This window comes from Neoarius graeffei, chromosome 24 (assembly GCF_027579695.1).
Source record: "Neoarius graeffei isolate fNeoGra1 chromosome 24, fNeoGra1.pri, whole genome shotgun sequence".
NCBI lineage: Eukaryota > Metazoa > Chordata > Actinopteri > Siluriformes > Ariidae > Neoarius > Neoarius graeffei.
The window spans coordinates 16246285-16263515 of NC_083592.1; the positions used below are offsets into that span (position 1 = coordinate 16246285).

At 41.5% G+C, this 17231-nt stretch overlaps 1 protein-coding gene across 1 annotated transcript in view; it reads right to left on the bottom strand.

The window, feature by feature from the left end:
• Positions 1-984: 984 nt before the first annotated feature.
• Positions 985-17231, bottom strand: part of isca1 (iron-sulfur cluster assembly 1) — a 29689-nt gene continuing 13442 nt past the window's right edge. Inside the window, exons 2-4 of the mRNA XM_060906792.1 lie at positions 5819-5872; positions 5611-5716; positions 985-1950 (exon numbers count right to left, since the gene is read on the bottom strand). Coding sequence (XP_060762775.1) covers positions 1802-1950; positions 5611-5716; positions 5819-5872 — 309 coding nt within the window. The 3' untranslated portion in view covers positions 985-1801. The remainder of the gene's footprint in view (positions 1951-5610; positions 5717-5818; positions 5873-17231) is intronic.

The following is a 17231-nucleotide window of genomic DNA, read 5'->3' on the forward strand; positions in this document are numbered from 1 at the left end:
CATAACATTATGACCACTGATAGGTGATGTGAATAACATTGATTATCTCATTACAGCGGCACCTGTCAAGGGGTGAGATATATTAGGCAGCAAGAGAACAGTTAGCTCTTGAAGTGTATGTGTTGGAAGCAGGAAAAATGGGCAAGTGTCAGGATTAGTGTGCATCCATTTTTTAATTAAGTATCCCACACATTATTTACATGTATAATTTCTCAGTACTTTGTCCACCATGGCCATTGTGGCAATGGTATGAAAGTATTTGCAGGTTTATGAGCCAGAATGCTCCTTATCTGCCCTGCTTTACCAGACTTCATCTTCCAGTTATTTGACACACATCAAAAAACTGGAAGTATTTCAAATTTTGTCCTTAAAATTTGTGACGAATTTTTAAGTATTTAGATTTTAGCTGCTTCTCTTCCATCACGATCAGTCGCTTTGTAAAATGTACATTTTTAATTGTATTTATGAGCAGTGTTGACCGTGCAGTGGGCAGCACGGCGGTGTAAGTGGTTAACACGGTCGCCTCACAGCAAGAAGGTTCTGAGTTTGAACCCAGCGGCCGGTGAGGGCCTTTCTGTGTGGAGTTTGCATGTTCTCCCCGTGTCTGCGTGGGTTTCCTCCGGGTGCTCTGGTTTCCCCCACAGTCCAAAGACATGCGGTTAGGTTAATATGGGACGGCCTTGGGCTGAGGTGCCCTTGAGCGAGGCACCTAACTCCCTACTGATCCCCAGGCGCTGTTAGCATGGCTGCCCACTGCTCTGGGTATGCGTGTGTTCACTGCTTCAGATGGGTTAAATGCAGAGAGGAAATTTCACAAGTGTGTGATGAATAAAGTTGTGCTTTCTTTTTTTTTTCTTGACAGATCACATAGGCCACAGTAGCTCATACTTCCTTTACAAAATGATAACTATCGTAAATTGGTCACAATTTTAGCACAAGATCATCTAATCTTTCTTACATGCGTCAGGAAAGAACCCAAGCATCTTTGAATTTTGCTATGAGCTTTATTGTGCGTTAAAAGACAGGTTGTTTACTTTTTGTTCCTCTTTCTCTCACTCTCTCACTCACACACACACACACACACACACACACATTATAGAATGATCTGCATCAAGGACACTTTTTTAAAATGCAAAGTCATCACTACTACTCAGCACCTGAGTCTTCCACTGTATAATTAATAAGCCTGTGATTTCTCATACATCTGGTTCTAATAAACGTACACCTTCCTCTCTGGATGCAGGGACGGTTCAGATGCTATGCTGCATCTCTGAGCAGCTTTAAGGAGTACGCAGTCTGATTTGTCAAGTTCTATTTCATAGCATCAACGTTCAGTGAAATGAACTGACTGGATTATAAAATATAAATAAAGGCAAAAAAAAAATATATAGCCTAACTTCAGTGGAAGAGTTCTCCCTCATTCTCAATAACACACACGCCTCCATTTATAATGAGCATATACCGTACGAGCATACTAGCATCACACACCAAGATATATTTCTCGTACTGATTAATGAATATGCAAGAAACATTCCTCATTTTCTGTAAAATAAATACTGACCCATATTTTACATCATTGATCTTTTACATTATATTTAAAATAAAAGAAGACACAAATGGAGTTGAATGCTAGTCACTAAACAGTAGTGGTGACGACAATCATTTTCAGTTGGTTGCAGCACAGGACACGGAGCCCCAGTGCTAATCTCTCATGTCGGAGTCTTTACTTCCACAAGGTGGTTCTTTGACTGAGGAATGGGAGTGTGATGTATACTGTAAAAAGTACACATGACAAAGTTGTTTAAACACTGAAGCTCTCCCCACAACCACATGTACCCTTGATGTTGGGGTTGTTGAACACAAACTCGCTGGACAGTTTTGTCTCAACAAAATCCATCTCTGTACCCAACAATGTCAGCTGAGCCTTCTTCTCAATGAAAATTCTCACACCTGAGAAAAGAGCACAAATACACATTTATGTTTAGAGCATGAACAGATCTTTGCTGCAGGAAACTGATTCATCATGTGCTACAGAGGAAATGCGAGGCACTGTGTTGGCGTCCCAGCATGTCAGGTTCTAACACAGTGCTCAGAATAGCAAAACATTTAGCCTCACACAAAGAATTGGTTTTCCATCGATACAGCCAATGGCTTTCAATACAAAAACAATACTTACTCGAAATAACTACATATAATGGGGGAAAAAAAAAAATACACACAAAAATAAGTTACTGGAAATGTAAAATTCAGTTTATTTTCCAGCTTTTTCTTTTTTATAAAAAATAGGATGCACGTAATTTAAATAAAGGAAATTCACAAATTTCAACAGTTTGATTTAAATTTACTGTTTTCTAAAGAAAAATACAATCAATTCCCCTCAAAGTTGGACACAAAAACGTTAGTTAGTTAGTTAGTTCGTTCAAGACCAATACTGTGTGATCCCAAACTGTTTATCTGCTAATCAAAGTTGGCGCGGGGTAATATTCATCAGCCAGGCTATGTTGCAGCAAGGGATTTAGAACACCCTTTGTATATTGCTTTCTTGTCTGTTTGCGGTCTTCATCAGCAAGAATAAAATGTCCATCTCTCAGTCTTTGCGCCCCTTTCTACAAGTTCAGAAGTGAAATTCTTCTTTCACTGTGCACTTGATGATTGAGCCAGCATGCTCGTCTCACCCACTCGAGTCACATTAGCACAAAGTGTACAGGTCAAATACAGAGATGGCGGCATGGTGGTGTAGTGGTTAGCACTGTTGCCTCACAGCAAGAAGGTTCTGGGTTCGAGCCCAGCGGCTGACTGGGGCCTTTCTGTGCAGAGTTTGCATGTTCTCCCCGTGTCTTGTGTGGGTTTCCTCCGGGTGCTTCAGTTTCTCCCACAGTTCAAAGACAAGCGGTTAGGTTAACACGGGGCGGCCTTGGGTTGAAGTGCCCTTGAGCAAGGCACCTAACCCCCAACTGCTCCCTGGGTGCTGTAGCATAGCTGCCCACTGTTCTGGGTGTGTGCGCGCGCACAGATGGGCTAAGGCAGCTGGGCCATAGAAGGTTCACGCTGCACGCTGCATGCTGCACGCTACACACTACACGCGTGTAAAGAAAAGTGGACAAACGTAGCATGACTTGCTCTGGGCCATAGAACGGCGTTCACGTTGCACGCTGCACACTTCACGCGTGAAGCGTGAAATGAACATGCACACTTTTTTCTAGGCGTGAAGACGGAAATTCCAGTCAATGCATGCGGTCACCGCCGCGCCAGCCAATCAGAACGGGTCTAGGGAGATAACTCTATGCTTTCAGGGGAAAACTTCAGAAAAAATATAATTGAATGGTATAATTGAAAAATAGTTCTTCATCGGGATTGTCAAGCAGATTATAGAATGTTCGGTGAAATTCACCACGGGTTTCTCTCAGAAGGAAGTGTTCTCGGCTCCAAATTCTGTTCCTTTTTCTCTTCCTCTGTCTCAGTAAAAGCAGAATGAGGCAATCATCGTCATCCGAAGAGTCCATATTGTTGGTTACTCGGTCAAAGTAGAACAGACGCAACACGTGAACATCCAAGCATGAAGTTTAATGGCCCAGGGTCCGATTCTTCACGTGAACGTGTAGCGTGCAGCATGCAGCGTGCACCTTCTATGGCCCAGCAGCCTAAATGCAGAGAACGAATTTCACTATGCTTGTGTACATGTGACAAATAAAAGCTTCTTCTTTAACTGCAGCACTGAAAGGACTGAAATGTTATACAAGGTGTCCTGTCAGTCAATGTATACTCACCAGCCACTTTAATAGGACCTTGGCTGCAGGAGTGGAACCCAATGTGGCCTTCTGCTGTTGCATGCCGAGATGCTTTTCTGCTCACCACGGTTGTAAAGAGTGATTATATGAATTACTATATCCTTCCTGGCAGCTCGAACCAATCTGACCGTTTTCCTCTGACCTCCCTGATCATCAAGGCGTTTGTTTCCACCCACAGAACATTCTGTGTAAACTCTAGAGACTGTTGTGCGAAAACCCCAGGAGATCAGCAATTTCTGAAATACTCAAGCCAGTCCATCTGGCACCAACACCCATGCCACAGTGAAAGTCACAGATCACAATTTCTCCCATTCTGATGTTTGAAGTGAACAATAACTGAAGCTCTTGATTTGTATCTGCATGATTTTTCACTGTGCTGCTGTCAAGGGCTCGGCTGATGAGAGACCTACATCAAACTGCAGGTGTACGAGTGTTTCTAATAAAGTGGCTGGTGAGGGTTTGTTTGTTTTTTAAATATCCCCTAATCAAAAAACTCCTGTGCAGGGATTGGACAAGGATGGCTCAAGTGACATCAAAAAAAAAATTTTTTTTTTTAAATGGTGACAGTCAGTCATGGTATATCCTGGTTTTATTCACGGATGTGAGATATTTTCCGTGAAATATCAATAGTAAATTCATAAAGTAAACATACAAACGCAGGTAAGACGTTTTAATGACGGACTTCGGCAGTCCAAACATTTAACTGTTTTAGACTTAATTTGTTTTAAGAAGCTGAAGTCTTTGGTTTAATTCGTTCAACATGTCTTCCATGCCTAAAATTGCAATAAGATCCAGAAAAGTTGCAATGAAATGAACAAATACTTTCTCTTCATATGCAATTGCTTGCAACTTTATTAGGGCATCTTTAGTCTGCCTTTCTTCCGTTTTGTTTTTCTCTTTGACGTAATGGATATGACAGACATTCCGTAGCATGTCCGTAATTTCGTCCTTCGTTTCTGTGGCTATGGACCATTTGTATAATTTATGGGCACTTCGGTCCGTGTTGCTTTTTACCGTCTCCTCCATGTTTTTAATGACAGAGGGCTTTGGTCTTATGGATATTTCTGTTTGTTTCATGCAATTTGTGTGTGGCTTCAGTTTAGAGATAGGTTCATCACCGATGTAATGAAACACTGCACTGTTCTTAAAGTTTGGCGACAACAGGCCATAAAATTCTTTTTGACATCAGTCTTTGGGCAAGATATGTAAACTTCACCCTCTTTTGACATTTCAGAGTTGTGTTCTCTGTATATTATTAGATGTTCCACATCCCTTATTGAAAGGCTCATCTGCCGATTAGTTAGTATTGGCTCGACTTTATCTGGCGCGTCTACCTCCATCGTGTAGCTACCATAGGCAGACAATCTTTGCGACGTCCATGTCGTTGTTCCGTAGACTCATAGCAACGTCCATAAAATTAACCATTAGCAATGATACATGATCTGTATGGAATCCGTAACCAATCCTTAAGATACTGAAATGCCCGTGACCAATCCGTAAATTAGCAGCATCCGTATTAAAAAAAAAAAAAACACCTTCCAATACCTCTATTTAAAGAATCAATCATAATGCTGCTGGTCCCATCACAGAGCTGGTGCTTGTACGTTAATCAGTAGTCACTATACGAGTACGTAATGGCAGTTGAACTAGTGGAAACGTGGGCCGGAATGCTGATTCCTACAACCGGCCATGAATCCAGTACCAACACCCTCAATTCCCCAGCTAAATGTGTGGGCAAGATTGTTTTTGTTTTAAAAAGTCATGTAAGGTAAAAGCATTTGCCGAATGAATAAATGTACATGCGCATCTCCTCATCACTCACCATCCTGGACCACCTCCTCATCTGACTTTTCCTTTTCCTTGGTATAGTCGAGTGTGTAAGTGAGGCCATTGCATCCTCTGGTCCGGACACCAACCTTGAGCCCAATCTAGGCAGGTAAAAATTATTTTAACAAAATTATATATACATATAAAAAAATTAATATTAAACAAGCCAAGCATCCATCAATGACCCGAACAAGCCTACTTACATATTCAGGCTTATCCTTTAACAGCAACCTGACCCTATTCACAGCTGAAGGTGTCTGAAGAGAAATACAGATCAACGTTATTTCATTAACTCCTAAGTCTCTTGAAAATGAGCTGTTTTGAAGGCTCAGAAATCAGAAAGTCGGTGACAATACGGCAGAACAGTACCTAAGAAATGCATCATTACATTGTAGATGTCTAAGAATTAAAGCTGGACGTCATGTTCGTTTCTTACTGATCCCCTCAATAAATACGGGCTCAAATCCTACAGAGACTTGGTACTGATGGAGGTCAACTTAGCACCACTCATTCGAATAAGACACTGAACTACATTTCTATTTAAGCTACAGTTTTTCCAGACTCAAATGAGCATTTCCAGCATGCATCTCATAAACGAGTCCAGATATTTCACAGAACTTGACAGTCAGATTCATTTCCCTGAGCAGCCAGGACAAATCATGATCTCAACCCCATCAGCAGAAGTATCTGATTTCCTATCAACAATTATTTTATAAATTGTTACCATTTTCAACCATTACTGTTAACTCAAGCTAAAAAGTGAGAAATAACATGGACAAAAGTCAATGCCAACTAATGTGTCTGGAAGTTGATTCGCTCAGGTAAAGAAGTGCTTTTCTTTGATGGACTTGCATCCAGGGTGTATTTGCACATCGCGTCGCATCTCTTCATGTCCGGTGTTCCGTGGAGAGGCTCTGGATCCACTGCGACCCTGACCAGGATAAAGCGGTTACTGAATGTGATGTGGTATTTTGCTTCATGTTGACAGGATGTGACCCATGCTATGGACTCATGGTTGAGGACGACTCTGAGTTGTAGGAATGTTTACTTTGGGTTTTCCCAGTCAGCCCAATGCAATTCTGAGTTACAAGCTTTCCTCGTTGACCCAAAAACAGAAGCAGGTTATCTCCAGTTGATACATTTGTACCATAGAGTTTATTCAGACTTTTTTGTGAAATGAATCGTGATGTGTGATATCAGTCAGGACTGATATTAGACGGTTTATTGAAAAAAAATTTTTTTTAAAAAGGCGCAGCACAAATGCGCCTGACAGACAGCTTTATACAGGGATACAAAAACTATGTACATTCAATATTTTCACTTGTATGCAAGGAATAACACTCTAGACCCGAGGTGGGCAAACTACGACCCGCGGGCCACATCCGGCCCGTTGGCATTTTTAATCCGGCCCGCGGAAGACAAATCATATAAACGCGATTGAGCAGATCTATAAACTATAAGCTTCAGTGTTATCACGTAGACAGGTGTTCTAGAGATCCGTCTTTCCAGTCAGTCGTATTCACGCGAGATTACATTTGCAGAGTGGTGCAGCGCGCGCCATGGAAGTCATTCTGGCGCCCGTGCCACTGATGATCTCGAGAACAGGATAAAACTTTACAATGAGTGGTCCTAAAAAAAGAAAAGTGGACAGCGAGTGCAGGGTGTTCAATAAAGAATGGACAACTAAATATTTTTTTGCTGAAGTCCAATCAAAGGCTGTATGCCTTATTTGCAAAGAAACCGTTGCAGTTTTAAAGGAATATAACATCAAACGGCACTTTTCCTCCAAGCATGCTAATTATGCTAACAACTAGTCAGCGCAAGAACGGACGAATACAGCTCAGCGGTTGCTGAGTGAATGTGAGTATTAACACTTTCTCTTTTTAAAACTATGTTGGAGCTGTAATAAGATGGTAGTCACATGTTTACAGACAATAATATAAAAAAAGTATAACTCTTAGTAATTTTGGTTGTTGGTGGCTGCTGTAGTGCTGGTGTTTGTTTTTAAGTACCATGTGCTTTTGGGTGTCTGCTCCGCCCCTCATTTATGTCCCTGTCTGCTATTATAGGTGTATTATGAACAGCTGACCTTGCTTCTGCTTATATCTGTTCCTGGACTTTTGCCTGTGAAGGTTATTCTGATCTATGAGTGGCCTTTTGGAATATGAAAACCTGTTTGGAACCTGTGTGTTGATTTTTTTGAGGACTGGAAATATTTCAGTGAGTGACTTTGAACCTGAAAACCAGTTTGGAGTTTTTTGCTTTCTTGAGCTGTTTTGTTTGATTTTGTGGGCTGGATGGATCCAGTGCCAAACCATTGAACTGCAAACATGTTGGCATGGTGTGGTACCCAAACTGTTGAACTGCAAACATTTTGGAATGGTGTGGTACCTCTCCTACTAATGGTGGTTGGTTGTACTCAAAGGCACAAGCCTCGCCTCGCGCCGACCCCTACCCCCCCCGAAATTTTCTCAACGGATTTACACTTTTCACAAAAATGACATTTTCAGCAGGAAAAACTCGGAATTCTGCAGATCTGCGGAAAATTCTCATCTCTGTATAGAGGAACGTGAGGATTCCAGCAATGAAGAGTTTCATGATCTCAAGAAACAGTTGGAGCACAACATTGCAGTGCTTTTTGTGAAGATGCAAACCATCCTTCATATTCCAGAAAGTTCTGTTCAAGACATCATACAGCAGCTTTTACATTTATGTGTACTCTCCCAGCCACTGTTGCATAATTCAGTCAGGGATATTCTGAAACAACACACAGATGTGGATGATTCAACTGTGAGACAGGTAGTCAGGGCTGCCTCAGAGAGCAATGTCATAAGGTTTTGTGGCAAGGATGGCTCCTTATCAACCACAAAAAGAGCAGCAGCATATGTAAACAAAAGCTTTGCCATGGTTATGTCAGTGGAGTATATTATCGATAGAGAAACAAAATCTAGTGCTGTGCATGTTCCTCTACATGCAATGCTAGAAAATGTTGAACAGGGACGATATTTTAGACAAAGTTCTTCCAGTAAAAAAAAAAAAAGTACCACAAGTACAGTACATACCAAGATGGCTCATAGTATAAGGAAAATTACCTCCTTAAAGGGGAAGAGATCAAAAATCACTACTGGACTTTACATTGATGATTTTGAAGTGACCAATCCATTAGGAACTTCTAAAAAGAAGCACAAAATGTGTGCAGTTTATTGGGTTTTAGCTAATGTGCCATCAAAATATAGGTCCAAACTCCACTCAATTCAGCATGATCTTTTATGTAAAACCTCTGACATGAAAGAATATGGCTATGCTAAAATTCTCCATTCTCTCATCCAAGATCTAGTTTCCTTGGAGCAACATGGTCTGTATATTGAGAAGTTGGGAGAATGTGTTAAAGGCACTGTGCTGTATGCGGCTGCTGATAACTTGGCTGCTCATTCTTTGGCAGGATTCTTTGAGAACTTTGCAGTGGACAGGTTCTGTAGGTTCTGTATGGCGACAAGGAGTGAGATTCAAGACAAGGAGGTATGTTCAGGCACCTCTGAACCTCGAACTAAAGACAAATCAGCCAGCAGGAGCAAGAGGTACAGCAGGATCCCACTTTGGCTAAACAGTATGGTGTTAAAAGCGGATGTGTACTGACTGACAGTCTAGAGCATTTTCATGTTGTTCGTGGTTACCCTCCCGACATCCTGCATGACCTTTTGGAACCGTGCTATCAAGTCTTTTGCATATTCTTTTAATGACAAAACTGACCAGCCTCTGCCTATAGAGATCTTGCAGTCACGAGACCGGAAAGTACACAGCCGCCATCTTGTCGGTAAAAAACACAGCTGAATACTGCTGCACTCGTGTACAGAATGGATCAATTTCAACCGACGGACTACACGCCTCATTTTTCTCATGAACAGATAACTAGATATATGTCTAAAATAAACGATCTACAGATTAGTGACCCTTATGGCTTACCGGACGTAGTTTTCACGACCGTGTCAGTGGATATTGAACTGCCAGCGGAATACCCAGACGTGTATAATTACCTCATCAACTTTCCCTCGCTGTTCAGTGGTGAAGCACTGCGTGCTTATAAATCTCTGGACAGTTATCTTTACAGAAATTCAGGATTTGTCAGCGACTCAGATGTGGCATCTTGTAAACAAGAAAATAATCCTCATTGGACGGGTAAGTCACTTAACTGACCAGCCGATTATAGAATAGAATAAGGTAATTCCAGCTGTAATTCCAAATTGTCCGTCTTGTTTACCATGGATCTGGCGTTGGAGAGGTAGAGGCTTAGCAGTGGAGGCTTGAGTGGCTGTTTTCTGAGCTTAGTCAACAGGCCGGCTCTGCAGCCTCGCTTTTGCTTCCGCTCCCGGCGCCGCCTCCTTCGCTTTGCTTCCGATAACAATCCACGGAGACCCCGCTGGTCTCGCTATCTCGTCCGGAATGTTGTGCATGCGATGGAAATCGCTACAAACAGTCATTTTCTGCTGGAAACCAATGTCCAGTGAGTCCATACGGTTGTAGTGGATATTGAAGTCCGGTACAGATGAACAACACGCAAAAATACACACAAAAAACGTGCACAGGTAGGGAGAGCTTGTAGCCGCAGCCGTTGTAGTAGAATTGTATATAGTAGGGTTTTCCAGAAGAAAAGGTAGAAGTAAAAGCAGAAGTAGAAGGCGGAAATATGGCGTTTGACCGACAAGATGGCGTCTGTCACAATCTGGATCGGCTGTGACGTCACATGCAAGTGCTCCATTGCTTCTCCACCAAAGGGACCATAGGTGGAAATGGCCATGAGAACTGGGCTCTAATCAGACTGCTCCCACTTCTCATTGGCCATAAAATACCTGAAGAGAATGCACGGAACATTTTCATGCTCCTTAAAGAAAGATATTGTTGAGTTGGCTGTCGCAACAAGACCCACTGAAGAGTCAATACACTTCCTTGATTGCAAAGTACAAGAACACAGGGAACTGTTGCAAACTACATTTCCTGATTTTAGAATACGTCCAAAACATCACTTCATTGAGCATTATCCACAGCTGATTAAGGCATTTGGCCCACTTTCAGATGTCTGGACAATGCGTTTTGAGGGCAAACACAAATACTTTAAATGGGTTATTCGGAATGCTCACAGCTTCAAAAACGTAGTTCTTACACTGGCTGTAAAGAATCAGAAAATAATGGCTTACTATTTAGACTCGAGCTCATTTTTCAAGCCCTCAGTTGAAATGGACAAGGTTACTACAGCATCAATCTCATCTTTTCCTGAGAATATCCAACAGGTCCTCTGCCAGAGAGGTCCTCAGGTTGCAGCAGTTCTTGTTGCATCTTCAGTTTGTGTCGATGGAATCAGATATTGTGCTGATGTGTTACTCTCTGTTGGCTCATGCTCTGGCCTCCCTGAGTTTAAGCAGATCAAACACGTTGTGGCAATTAACACAGAGATCCTGTTTATCTGCAACCCGATGACTGCATGGTACTATGAGCATTTAAGATCTTTTGAACTCTGACACAGCACTAACTCGTCTCTCTGTGTGGTGCAACTAAAAGAGCTGAATGAGGTTTTCCTTCTTCTAGCATACAAATTTGGGGAGAATTTAATAGTGACACTGAAGCGTTATATTCTCTGTTAAAAAGCCTAAAGTGTCCTTGCTGGATTCTTAAGGGGTCATCCATAATTTTCATCATTATCATGAGCGTACAAACCGTATGTGGGGGGGAGGGGGTTAATGGCCAGGCGTACACTTTTTAAAAATGAAAAAATGATGATCCGTCAATGTGCGAATCGGCAGCCGCCATGTTAAAAATTTTGCGCCACATCGGTGTTGCCTGCTAGCTCTACACGCTTTCTTTCTTCAATACAACAATGGCTGACCCAGATTTTGACCGCATTTACAAATTTGTGAATAGCAGAAATACCGCTATTCACAAGACTCCTTCAAACGAGTACGAGCAGTTTTTAAACATTTATTGTTTCCTGCATTCATCTGAGAAGCGGCAGGAGGCAGTTAGGGCAGGACAGGCTGCTTGGAAAGAATCAAAAACGAACGTTTCAAAGCCAAAAGGCAACAGCTCCCCTTAAAAAGACAGTTCCTAATTTTCAAAAATCAGACCCTCCAGGATTTCGCGCTGTTGCGATTTGCAACTTCAACGCAAATTCAACCAATCCCCGCAAATTCAGGGCGGTATTGCAATTATATCCAATCACCGCAACTTTCCCGCAAATTTGACCAATCGTTGGCGTCGTCTTGAGGTGACGTCGACAAACTACCTTCCGCCTTACTTCCAGTGTTGCCAGATTGGGCGGTTTCCCGACCACTTGGGGGGTTTCAAGTGCATTTTGGCGGGTTTTGAACATATTCTGGGCTGGAAAACGTCAGCAGTATCTGGCAACACTGCTTACTTCCGTGTATACGTTCAAGAGAAGCAGCATGTGCGAGTCAGTGTTTATATAGGCTTAAATTCTGTTACTGAGAGTGTGTTATGTTTACAGTGAAGGACTGTGTGCACTTTACATTATTTTTTTTTACTTAATACAAGAAATTAATGGATGCCAATATTTTTACCAAAATGGTATTTTATTTTCCATTGTTTAGGCAGCTTCAGCAACATACTGTGAGATTCTGTTCAAATTGTTTTTTTTCCCCCTTCTATGAAGCCTGAGCCATTTATTTTATTAGTTTATAATTATTGTTTAATTTAGTCTTCAGGAGAGACTGCCTGCACACAGTACTAGTATTAATAGGTTTTTTCTTACATGAAAGCTGAGGCATTTATATTATATTTTAAGGTAACTTCATGCTGTGTTGTGAGGTTCTATGCACTTCAACTTTTGAACCAACAGGTGCATTTGGATAAGTAAAGCCTATTTTTCTGCATTTTTGTAGTCCTGGTAATCTTTTATATTGGTAAAGTTGTTTATAGAACCATTTCTCAGTGTCTTTGTTTTTTAATCAATAGTTTTTCAGTAATAACTTAATATTTAACATATCACTCAAGTTTAATCACAAAAAGAGAAAATCGCAACAATTTCTCGCAACTTTCACTTCTTCCCGCAATGTAATTGCAACAAAAACCTAAAAAACACCGCAACTTTCATCGCAATTTTTTGGAAAACCCCCCGCAACATCAGACATTTTAGCCCGAAACAATCACAAAAAAGGCCCGCGAAATCCTGGGGGGACTGAAAAATGAATCGCCTGCTTTCTATGAAAACTTCTGGACCCGTCTTGTGTCTTCTTTTCTTCTCTTGTGAATCTCTGTATTGTCCTGTCATCCGATTTTAATAAAAAGTAATACAAGACATGGTTTTATTTTGAATTCCTATTCCACGTAGATCAGTCATCATTTTTTTGTCCACCAATGTACACTTTTTTTTGGGGGGGGGGGGGGGGTGCCCAAAAGTCTACTCTTTATAGACTCATGATAATGATGAAAATTATGGATGACCCCTAACCAATGTGGCTCAGAAAGGAGTCTTCACCTTTTTTTGTGGATGTACTAAACTACTTCTTGATAATGCACTGCACCTATTACATAAAGATCTATATATCGTAACTTTCCTGTTATATTTGGCAATGGCTCAGCAACCAACTGTTCTTGAGGACATGCATATTTCTAATAAGCCAATTATTGTTTTTGTTCCCAAGATGTTGGCACACCAGAAGATGACCTTGAGAGTCATTCTCAGAGTCAGATATAAGAAAGGTCATCCTGAATACAAGGCCTGCTACAGTGGAGGATTTGATTAATCAGCTTATAGCAACACTGGGATTTAATTACAACTTCTCTCTTCAGTACAAAGACCCAGAATTCAATTATGAACTATGCAATCTGACAGATATTAAAGAGCTTCAAGAAAAGATAACCGTCAAAGTCATCCCTCTACTTGATCTGGTACCTGTCTCGACATCTGATGAAATCCAGAGTGACACACTCAGTTCAGCAGACACAGAAATCCTCTCAACGTCATCCCAGGATCGACAGAAACCGTGGCCAGAATTCTTTGATATTCCAAACTTTTCTGTTGACATAGAGTACAGACTTAGGCAAGCAAATCTGCTGCATCTTTGTAATGGCACGCACCTGAAAGTATCAGAGCAGCTGAAACACGAGGTCCTTGAGAGACTGGCCAAGAACATGTGTAGCTACACAGCATATCCAAATAATGCTCAGTTCGAAAGTGTAGCACGAGCACTGATAACCAAAACACCCCTGTCTCCAGGAATGAGCCTCATCCAATAGCTGTAGTGGTTGGAAAAAAAGCCTGAAATACAAAGTGGCTAATTATAGAACAAAGCGCAGAAGATCAGGATGCCTTGATGTTGCAGTAAATGCAGGAAAACGTGGAGGGCAAGAAGCAGAAGGAGAACCGGCAAACAAGAATATCAAGAAGGCGAAAAAAGGTGAACTGAACTACTTGCCGAACTCTCCAGAGGGATTTGATCTAGCAGCCCTTGAAGATGCCTGCAAAGATTTGGTTGATGAAATGCAGAAAAGAACACCAAATAGGCAGCTTGCGAAACAAAAGATGGACTTGACGTTTGCACTGAAGAAAAGAGGTGGCGGAGTCCGAACCTGCCATAAGCCAGATGGTGGAATGTTGGCCTGCTCTTTTCACCAAAGATCAGGTTTATTCAAGTGTATATTATATATATATATATATATATATATATATATATATATATATATATATATATATATATTATTTCAGTGTTGAGATGCATATGATACAGGTATTCATGCTGGAGCTCCCAGCCATTGTATTCTTTTTCTTAAAATGCAATACTGGAGTATTCTTGATGTCTTTCAGGTGTACATGGAGTTCAATAGAATTGTGGGCAAAGACCTGAAGCAAGAATTCTAGGAGAGCCTCAACAGGCAGTCCTCGTCTTCTCAAGATATTTCGATCAAAGAGAGGGAATGTTGGGCAGCTGTTGTCACAGCTTTCACAACAAACCAAGGTTGGTGTATAGACATTATGCACATCCATTGTTTTTCACAACTTGACATGTCACATAAAGTGCTGTTGTATTAGATGGGATATACAATCAAATTTAAAATTGCTCTGAGCTTTCAGCATTAACTTACCAGTTGTGTAATTTGAGTTATCATCTTAAGGCCAATTTATGCTGACAACCCAGTCCTTGCAGATGGCGTCGCAGATGGCATCTGCAAAGCGCCCCCCCCACCTTCGCAGACGCTCTGCGCGCACCTCCCAAAAATTGTGACCACCGCAGACAGCCTCACAGACAGCGTCGCAGACAAGAGGGCTCTGATTGGTCCACTCTACATCCGCTGTACACACACTTCCGCTTCCCTACTTTCCCGGTTTGGTTTGTTTTCACGACTGCCATTTTTAAAAAACACGAGCGAAGATGGAGCAGCACGAAGAGCGGTTGATCGAGGAAGTGAGGAAGTACGTACATCTATACGACTCCAGTTCTAGTCATTATAAGTAACCGGAGGATAAACACTCCACTAACCACACCCACCAACTACTCCTAGCGATTTCGCGACTTCGCGCCCCCTTGCGTTGTGGCGGTGAATAACATCACGCACGCCCATTACTCCCTGCTCAACGATAAATTACAACTGTCTGCAAAAAGCTATCTGCGAAAGCCTTGTCGCAAGAGCATGCAGAGGCCTTAACTCCCCCAAAGACTTCAGAGCCAACTGATATTCGGACACTGGTGCTGAGAAGGCTTCCTATTATCCTTGGTGACAAGCCAACAGACTTCTACAGATCAGTCTTTGTAAGTTACTCCTTACCTTCTCATATGGTATCTAAAGAGACCATGATGACAATCTTGAATTTTCACCAATATGTTATTGTTACTGTCTGTGATAAACCACGTGAACACAGTATTACTTACACAAAAACAATTAAAAAAAAAAAAAAAAGAGCCTGACCGATTATAATATACATAGCAGCATGTTGCTGTATGATGATTAGCTGTTTCAGCTCACGGCAATAGCATGCTCTGGCCCTAACGATTTTTCTAATTCATTGCATTTCATGTGATGTGTGTAATTAACACCTCACAAATTCATATAGTGATGCCCTTCCCTTTATCAGGTAGCACTATTAGCAACACCTCTTTCCAACTTCTTTGGGCGATCTATTTGTCTAATCCCCTCTCGCAGTGACTCTCCCATGATTAGGCTACATTGCGAAATATTATTGATGGTTATTTAATGAGAAATTAATGATTGTGCTCGTATGTTGATACTGTTTATTAAGGACTCTTTATGAAGATGCCTCGCTTTGCCACATTGACATTGGGATCCTCCTGGTTGAGCCCGAAGGTGCTGCACCCTCATCTTCCCTGCATCTCAGTCCAGCCTCATTGAAGATCATCGTTGAGGGAGAAATTGTGACGGACAACCTTCAAGACCTGCCAAAAGCTATGTGCATTCTGTTTGGATTTTCATATGCACTGCATCTAAACTACCCCAAGTCTATGAAGCTCACGTTCCAGTTCATCCAACAGGTTCTTCTTATGTTGGGTCACAGTGAACTGAAACCAAGGTTACAAACATTGAAAAACCAGCTTGAAATGTAAAGAAATGCTGTGTCAAGTCTACTGTGAACAACTATGACTTAATATTTTTCAATCGCTACCCATGTGGCCAAAGTCACGGTGTGAATGAGTCCTTATATAGTTCACAGGTTTTTCCATACATAGACCATTGTGTGGCGCAGCACCACACAATGGATTCCTATCGCCACACAATCAGACTCACGATTTTGAAAAAAAAAATTATATATATATATATATATATATATATATATATATATATATATATATATATATATATATATATTCCATTGCGTATCGTTCTGTTCATTCATAGTGCTCTTTCTTCTCGTTCACGCATGCGCGCGCGCACACCCACAGACAGAGAGGCGTGTACACAGGCTTGCCGTTGCGCATATACCCGGACTGCAAGTAGGCCTGTTAGGCTAATTAAAAATAACGCAGCCTTCCCGATTCGCCTTCCAACCCCTTATTTTAAAAGGTAGCCTACGTCGTGCTTGTGATGAGCTTTATCATAGCCTTCTTGGCTTACATGAAACGGACATCCCTGAATCAGGCTATAAACCAATTTTGATGCATACAGTAGCAGCTTGACGCGAGGAACCGGCCTTATTGCATTATCCCGTTTATCCCGCTTCAGCATTCATGCAAGTTATTAATAATGGCTTGACATTCACAATAAATAAGGATTTCCCACTAGCCTAAATAAAATGTTATACTCGCGGGGATGCCTAGTTGATGCTATCTGAAGCATAAAATCTGAATATTTTAAGAAACATCTTTATTAGCTTTATTGGCGAAGTAGATAAACCATCACTGCATCACTGATACGCACACACTGGCAGCTGATTCGCCCACTCTTCCTCTCCACGCATACTGCTCGAGGGCTATCAAGAGGAAAACCCAATGCTATGTGATATTTAGCACAGAGAAGACGGTCAACGATATCTGGAGTCTACCAAAGGTTAGTATGATGTACTGTGCTCAAACACACCTGCCCAGTATGTAACTCAGAAAAGGTAGCCTTATGCTAGCTTTATGAACTGCTGGCCTTATAACGTTATCAATATTG